This window comes from Alexandromys fortis, unplaced genomic scaffold, assembly GCF_014885135.2.
Source record: "Alexandromys fortis isolate MF-2015 unplaced genomic scaffold, M_Fortis_MF-2015_v1.1 scaffold_180, whole genome shotgun sequence".
Classification (NCBI taxonomy): domain Eukaryota; kingdom Metazoa; phylum Chordata; class Mammalia; order Rodentia; family Cricetidae; genus Alexandromys; species Alexandromys fortis.
In genome coordinates, this window is record NW_026068143.1 from 864,075 (window position 1) to 873,127 (window position 9,053).

Below are 9,053 nucleotides of genomic sequence, written 5' to 3' on the forward strand. Positions count from 1 at the left end.
AAAGGTAATTAAGTCAGAAGAATGGTGAAGGTAAATTAAATAGAAGTATTATCTTATTCAATAACAGAAAAATATTATATTTTTGAACTTTAGCATGGATAAACTTCAAAATTATTAGAATTTAAAAATTAAAATTCAACAGACAGGAGGGTATATGATGTTATGTTTATTAAATTTCTATGTAACACATCATTAGAAAAAAACTAAAATTATTTTGCCTAATTGTGATAGAAAAAATAAGGGTTGCCATGAGTGATGGTCATGTATGTAATATGGTGGAAATGCTATAAGCTTGAGATGTGATATTTGTCCAGAATTTTGAATTTACTATCTGTGGATTGCAGACATGAAATTTGTGAATTTCTAAGTTATTCTTCAAATAAACTGTACAAAGATATCAGACCCTGATAAATACAGCATCACTTTCAATTCACATCAAAACATCATTTGGGGTTTGAAATAAGCAGCCTGATACTGACACTCCGTAAATACAGTCTGATTTTTTTTTTTTTTTTGGTTTTTCGAGACAGGTTTTTTCTGTGGCAGTCTGATTTTTTTTTATATGAATCAATTGTTGATAAGAATTATATTTTCTTAATGTAATTAGTACAACTGATTTCAAACTAATTATCTTTGGAGATTACATAGAAGAAAGTAACCAACCGTTTTATTTTTATTGTTATTAAAATTATCCTTTACTTAATTATGACTGCTATTGCATTCTTACTCCCCTAGCTCAAAATGTATTTAGGGAAAGCTATCTCCTATGAATGCAGGTTTGATTCTATAGGTTCAAAACATCTTATATTTTATACTTAGAAAGAGAAAAGAAAATTACATATATTTCAGATGTGATTTCCAGTCTACATTTGACACTGAAGAATAAATGAAAGTGTGGGATTTTGAAGAACAAATGTCATTTTCTGACTATTAAAGAATAATTAAAAGATAATTTGCCTTTCAACAAAAAGGTATCTGTTTTATCACAGTCCTCACAACTTGAGATCATCTTTTGATCACTTAAAAATAGATCAGTAGGCAAAACATATTATTTTGATGAATTGGTACAGTATAACAATGTTATTATATTATAAGTTGGTAGATTATGTTGGAAAAAAACCATGTATTTAAAGTGTTTATTTTTCTCTTAGAATAATATGCAAAAAGGCAATTACAGGAAGTTTCACTACTGGCTACTAGCAATTTCTCTGCAATATATCTGGATTATAATTACTTGAAATTTAACAATGGCATCAAACAAAACTTGCATTGTGCAAGCGAACAAGTGTTCGCAAAAGGAACAACATGCTATACCCTTAAATTCAAAAATAAATTTTCTTTCCAATTGGAATTTTGAGAATGATATAATTTTCAGAAATCCAGAAAACTGTGAATTAGCTCGAAATTGGTTTCTTTCAATGCAGAAAAGTGCAGCCAAAACTTCAGAAGTGGCATTTTCTGTTCCTTCTAATCTATATAAATCACTTATCAGTCCAAAACAGCATTTGATTGATTCAATCATGGAAGAATGTGGAAGGTTCAATATTTATTTTTCAAGAAACAAGTCAGGTCCTCAAAAAGTCATTATTAGAGGCCCTGCAGAAAATGTTGAAAAGGTGAATAAAAAATTTCTGAAACTCTTGGAAGAAGAGAAAGCCAAGAGTTTTTCTATAGCTGTCCGTGTCAAGTCAAAATATCACAAGTTTCTCAAGAATAAAAATGGTGGCAATCTTCCCAATATCTGTGTAAAACATGGGGCACGTGCTATTTTCCCTATCCCTAAAAATAAGGATCAGGATTTAGTAACAATCATAGGAAAAGAGGAAGCTGTAAAAGAAGTACAAAAAGAACTAGAGCCATTGTTGAAAGACTTAGAGTATGTGGTGGAGGATAGCATACTGATAAATCGTAAATTTCACCATTATTTTGTCATGCGAAGGGATCAGCTAATACGAGAAATGACTGAAGTTTATGCTGGTATGATTATTAACTTTACTTATGAAGGAAAAAAGAGCATCAGAGTTACAATGAAAGGAGAAAAAGCTTGTGTTGAAGCAGCAAAGAAACACATTGAACAGATTTTTGAGCCCTTGGGTTCTCAAGTCACAACACAATATGTTATTCCGCAGAAGTTCTATACTTTTTTCAAGGGACCGATGTGTTCCAGAGTCCAACAAATTGCTAAGGATTATAACGTTCAATTCATATTCCCAGACAAAGAAAAGCCAACTATGTATGTACAATCAGTGGTTCAGGAAACTGGGAAAGAGAAGGGGGGGGAGAACACTAAAGAACTTGATTTTAGTAATCACAGGAAATGTAAAACCATATTTGTCTCAGGTCAAATGGAAAATTGCAAAGCTGCTATGGAAGCTCTTGAGTATCTAATTCCTGTGACTGCTGAAGTCCACATGCCCTCTCATCTACATCCGTACATCATTGGGCACAAAGGAAGTGGGATAAAGAAGCTAACGAGTGAATTTGATGTCCATACTCATGTGTCACAACCAGGAGGCAATTCTGATATCATATCCATAATGGGTCTTGCTGCCAAGGTGGAGCAAGCCAAGACTAAATTAGAAAAGCAAATCAATGATTTACAAACAAAAATGGAAGATCGTGCACTAAGAAATTTTAAGCTAACATTTACTCTCGATCCAAAATACCATTCCAAAATCACTGGTCATAAGGGCTTACTTATTGCTCAGATTTGCACAGAGCATGATGTTACTATCCATTTTCCAAAGAAAGGAAACCGTGAGATACAAGACCAAATCACAATTACCGGCTATAAAGAGAACACACTAGCAGCTAAAGATTCAATAATGAAAATGTTGCATAAGATAGAAAAAACAATTTCTAAGGAAATCCCACTAAACCACCAGGTTCGTGACAGTATTTTTGGACTTGGTGGAAAAGCCATCCATAAAATCATGGATCAATTTCAAGTAGACATCCGGTTGCCTCCAAAAGGATCCTGGAATTCTAATATCACTGTGATTGGCCTCTCTGACAATGTTCAAGATGCAATTGACCATATCCTTGATCTTGAAAATTATTACCTATCAAGTATCATAAGGTATGAATCTCCATTGGATAATCTTAAGAACACCTGTCTTTACAAAATAACCATGCAATCACCTAAGTGTTTTTTGAAAAGAGATGTTCCACGTAATGCAAAAGCCACCCCAAACTCCCCAAATGATGATTCTGAAGAATTCCTCAAATTGAAACAACAAACACCTCCCAAGACTCATCCTTGGAGACCATAACAAAAAATTGTTAAAAAAATAAAATAAATTGTTCCAACCTGCTTACATGAAAGTACTATGAAAAAATTTATTTTTTAACTAATGGACCTACTGGATTGCAGGCACATTTCTGATATATTTGCATCAAATATTTTGTACTTCCAAAATGTGTCACAGTAAATTTGGCTTGCTTCCACTTATAAGAATGAAATATGTACCAAATTGTTTTTTTTTATTTTTAATGTAGACTTGTTTTTTAACTCCTTTTGCAGCATTCAGTTTCCATTGTTCTGAATATACTCCATTCATGTATTCTATATATACAATAGGTATCCTAAATTTTATGGTATATCAGTGCAACATCTTTTACTTTTCATTATGATGAACCTCAGAAACTGTCACATAGGAGCTACATCTTTATATTTTCCCAAACAATACTCCATTTACTTCATAAAACCACACTCTAATTGTGCTTTTTTTCTTTCTTCTTGTGTTATTTGAATTATTATTTATTTTATAAGGATCAATCAGCCTATTTATCATTTATTATAGCTTACAATATGGGAAGAAACACAAAATACTGTCACTGTCCTATGTATTCAAGTGCTGTTGTAGTACTTGCACACTAAATACTGTATCAGTGATATTCCAGAGAGCCACAGATGCTAAAGAACAACAGATTTTGTTCAATGGAACTGTATACTTAGGTAATATTTTGGTAATTATGTATTTTTTGTTTTATTTGTTTGATTTTTTTGTCTCTAGACACACCTTTAGAAACAATCCTAGAGGAAAAATATCAAATCCAAGAACAGGTTATATATTTATTTTCCTGCGAACTCTTAGATTGGTAAACTTTGAGGATATAAAAGTTTTCAGTTTGTTATTGTTTCTTCTCTTTTTTCATTTCTTTTTCTGTCCCAGTCACTATGTAAAGGGTTATTGCTAAAAAAAAAATACCTCATGTCTGCCATCCAAGTTCATGCTTTCAATTTCTTACCCTATTTTACTTGAGCTAATTACTGAGTTCATATGATCTTGCATTAAGGTATTAGGTCTTCCTTTGGTTTGCTTTGTATTTTGACAGAGGGTCCATGCCTTGCTCAAACTTCTAGTCCTCTTGTTTATTTTTCCAAAGTGCTAGAAAAAACATACATGTGAAACATAATATGAATTTTCAGTTTAGTGCACTTTGGATCATTATGTATACATCAACAAGAGGCAGAAGAGTTCTCAGTATGTTGTTCACATCATCAACAGCTGCTATGAGTTTACACTGGTAGATATTGCCTTAGAATAGTATTGATTTTGAAGCCTTAAGTCTTTAAAGATTATAGGCAAATAGCCTGGTATTTGGTCTTAATCCATGAAGCATAGCCATTATGCTTCCAGTAAATCTGAGATATATTTATCCACACTTACAGAATGTTATTATGGTCAATATAGCAGATTATTTTGTTTCACTTGAGTATTGTGCTTAAAAATCAGTCATTGATTACTAGAAGTAATTTAGTCTGTGGCATGATAAAAATACACAAATAACTCAAATTTCATTTATTTCAATGGTAAATGATTAGCTGTTTTATGTTTCATTTCAAATTATTTTACAGCAATTGTTTTGAACAAAGCTGTATTAGTCAGAGTTATTTAAAAATACAATTTATACAATGAATATAAATTAATGGTGCATTTCTTAGAGTGGCTCCAGTTTGTGGTCCAGCTGAAGTCCAACAATGGCTATTTCTCAAAGAAAAGACCATGGGTTTAGTAGTTGTTCAGTGCATGAGGTTGGATATCTCAACTGGTCTTCAGTATACATTAGAATCCTAAAGAAGTAGATTCTAACTCCAGTGAAGAAATACCTCAGCAACAGTAATAATGAACTTAGTAGCAAGAGGGCAAGCAATCAAAAAGCAAAAGTTACTTTCTTCCATGTCCTTTTGGTGTAGACTGTCATCAAAATGTGTGAAACAGATTTAGGGTGGATCTATCCATTTCAACAATTTAATGGGGAAAATTCCATACAGGCAGGCCCAGTTTATTGGATTTTAGTGGAGTTCATATATATATATATATATATATATATATATATATATATATATATATGCAATTTGACAATCATAATTATCCTCACAAGTCATTCCTTTCTCAACTTGACACACAAACACATATCCTTAAATCATGCTTAATTTCCAAATGAAAACAGCAGCCATGTCATAGTTCTGTGTAAAAACACATAAATTAATCCACATACAAAAATCAATGTTGGAATCCTTCTAGAAGAAGCACTCTAACACAAATAAAAGTGAAGAAGAGGAGATATCATGGTGGAATAGGTGCTGAAAGACCTCAGTATCAGATAATGGTGATGAATCCACAGGCTGCACTCCTGCCTGGCTGTCCAGCTCTGTGGGCTGCAAGTAGCACGGGGAGAAGGGTTGGTGGAGAATGCTCAACACTGTTTGGCCAAAGGCTTATGCATATTTTTGGCTAACATTTATATCTTAACTTAACCCATTTCTATTAATCTGTATATTATCAAAAGGGTGTAGCTTACCAGTAAATGTTCTGGGGTGTCTGTCTCCTTTGGCAACTACATGGCATTTCCCTGACTGTCTACTTTCTCTCTATATCTCTGCTCCTATTTCTCACCTGGCTTTCCTCTACTAAGCCATTAGCTAAAACAGCTTCTTTACTAACCAATGATAGCAAAACCTAACTCAAAAAACAGAGGAGGATTTCACATCATCTCTCCTTTTCTGTCTAAATAGAAGAGAAGGTTTTAACTTTAACATAGTAATATTACATATAACAAAACAGGTATCAAGCAAGAATTACAGTTACCATATTTATATCTATTTTATATTTATCATAACTAAGGAAAACTATATCAATTCTTCAACTCCATCAAAGATTCCAGAAGGATATAATATTACTTAAGTTAACAGGAAGAACATTGTAAGGAACTTCCAAAATTCTAGAATTGACAGAGACATTTCACTGCCTGGACAATCACCCAAAGTTCTTCTGTAACATTGATGCTTCCATCTTCAGTTTACAGGCCCATAGTTTCCTGCAGACTTTTCCATGAAGCAGAAAATTTGAAGATCTGTTTTGCTTCTGTTAGCAGTTTGTCAGTCACTTTTTCCTGTAACCTTCAAAGTGTTTGGTAGATTCTTTAATGAAGCAGGAACCCTGAAGTACAATCTCACCTTTAAGCAAGTATAGCCATCATTTTCTGTGGATCTTTCATGTCCAGTTCATACAGCATACTATCAAGCTGTCCAGACAAGAGCAGTTTCTTGCCAAGATGACTGAAAAACTCCATAAGGAGCCTCTTTGATGCCCATCATCCCCTTTAAATATATTGGTGCTGCCAGGAGCAGATATGTCTCACTGTCATAAATAGTCCTAAGTTCTTAAAACATTTTAAACGACATATTCTGTATGTCTTTAAAAGTGATGAAGAATATCTATCTAACCATATATTGCTTCGGGGGGGGGTCTTCTTTGATCAAATCATAGTATCCAGTAAGGAATTCACAGCTTTCTATCATCTGTGGAAACAAAAGCAGAACCTCTTTTCCAAAGCAACATAACTTTAGACCCAAATTTTAAGTCAGGATACCTTTAAAATATATATTGGTTTAGCTTAGCAGCTCATGCAAATAATATCTCCCTGTACATTCACAGTCAAAACATTCAAAGAAAACACAATAATATACACAATCCAGACTCTCTGTGTATTTTTCATCCTTTATGTGGCTTATTTTTTTACTCCTTTAATCTATGACTATCTATACTCTGTCTCTTTAAAGATTTTGTTTTATTTTTTAAAACTATTCTTTAATAACTGTCTATACTCTTTTTCTTCTCACTCTGAAGCCTGCACACATTTTTTAAAACACACTGTGACCTGTTCAGAGGTGTATTTCTGTCTGAATCTGTCTTTATTGCATATCTGTAATCATTTTCTGACCAGGAGTACATTTCAAATGATAAGCAGCTTGTTCACAGCAGCTCTGGATGCTGGATCCACATTTCTCGGCCTTCCAATATGTCAGAGGTAATTTTTCTGCTAGCTATTGGACCATCACATAGGAACTGTGCTCACCATCTCAACTTTGGTAAGCAGTTGGCCCATGCTGCCACCAACTTGCAGCACAATGCCCATAAAGCTCATTCAAGTGCATTGCCTACTGAAAGAGCCAGAGCTGTTTGTGCAACTAGCATGAACCAGGATGCCTTCTTAAAAGAGCCACAGTTTTTACTATTACCACTGAGTCAAGAAGCCTTCTTTTAAAGGAATAATTTCTCTGTTTGCTTGTAGCACACAGACCCCATTTAAGAAAATGCTGCTACCATGAAGCCATGCTTTACTCTGCTCTTTTGTGTCTAGATTATTTTTCCAAGCTCTCTCAGGTGTTATGTGGATGTAGTCAGCCCATATTGGCATTCCATTTTGTATGCAGAAACTGCTCATTCATTTACAGTCCACATGGATACAAATAATTACACAAAAATTTTATTAATTATAGCACTGTTTGTCCAATAGCTTATGCATAATTTTGGCTAACTTATATCTTAAATGAACCCATTTATATTAATATGTGTATTACCATGAGACTGTTGCCTACTGGTAAAGTTTCCAGAATGTCTGTTTCCTTCCGCAGCTATTTCGTATCACCCTAATTTTGTCTACTTTCTCCCTATCTCTGTTCAGATTTCCTGCCTGACTTTATTCTACTAAGTCATTGACTAAAAGAGCATCTTTAATAAACAATGGTCATAAAACATATTCATAGCTACAGAGGTGAAGTCTACAGGTTCTATGTTTTTTCATCTGTTGGCTTGATCATATCTTTAAACATCTGTTTATATTAATGAGTCCTTCCATCTTGGTGTTCCTAATATGCTTTATTAAAAGAGTTGGGGCAGGTTAAACTCTACAATATGTACAAAAAATTGGGAATTAATTGGGACCCATCTGCTAGGTACTTGAGACCAGAATAATAGTGTGCATGTTGTCACATCCTGAAAAATAAAAATAAAAAAAAGCTAAAGATTTGATTGTTTTTTCCTGATAATATTGCAAAAATCATTTGTATATCCACTCATCTTTCTGCTCCTCTTATCATGTTATGGTAAAATACAAGGATATATCTCAAACTCTAGAAGGTACTGGGTTCATATTCTTGAATATTACAGACCTAGAAACATGAATCCAAATAAACTCCCATTCTCCATCAATCACAAATTCTTGAATATTTTTTTCATAATAACAAAATAAATTAAAACATTTGTCTACTCTGCTTGAGATTATAGTTTTTAATTTAAACCACATTGTATATAATATATTCTAATCATAGTTTCCCCTCACACAACTCCGTTTAAGTTCCTACCCACCTTCCCATCCACTCAAATAATCATTTTTTTCCTCTCTCATCAAAGCACAGATATCTAAAATAATAATAAATAATAAAATAGAGTAAATGAAAATGTAAATAAATAATTCAGAATGAAACAACCAAAAATGAAAGAAAAAAGCACAAGGAGCACATACATATGCATTACATACACATTTATACACAGAGAAATCCCATAAAAATAAAAATAACAAAGCATGTTGTATAAGCAAAAGACAAGTAAGGTAAACTAAATGCCTAGACAATTTATTATGAGACAACATAGCCCTAATACTCCATTGAGTTCATTGTGTGTTATCCACAATGAACATCTACTGCTGGGCATGGTGTTATAATTTTGCTGGCCTTCCCTGCTAGTACCCGGTCTCCTTATTAA

At 33.2% G+C, this 9,053-nt stretch overlaps 1 protein-coding gene across 1 annotated transcript; it reads left to right on the plus strand.

Annotated features, from left to right (window-relative positions):
* Nucleotides 1-1,247: 1,247 nt before the first annotated feature.
* LOC126491294 (vigilin-like) lies at nt 1,248-3,272 on the plus strand. The gene has a single exon (XM_050126864.1). It carries the CDS (start codon nt 1,248-1,250, stop codon nt 3,270-3,272), a length of 2,025 nt encoding a protein of 674 aa, XP_049982821.1.
* The last annotated feature ends 5,781 nt before the right edge of the window (nt 3,273-9,053 follow it).

Bases quoted from the DNA above. Each gene is read 5' to 3' on its own strand.
- LOC126491294 (XM_050126864.1), top strand. From the start codon at position 1,248: ATGGCATCAAACAAAACTTGCATTGTGCAAGCGAACAAGTGTTCGCAA.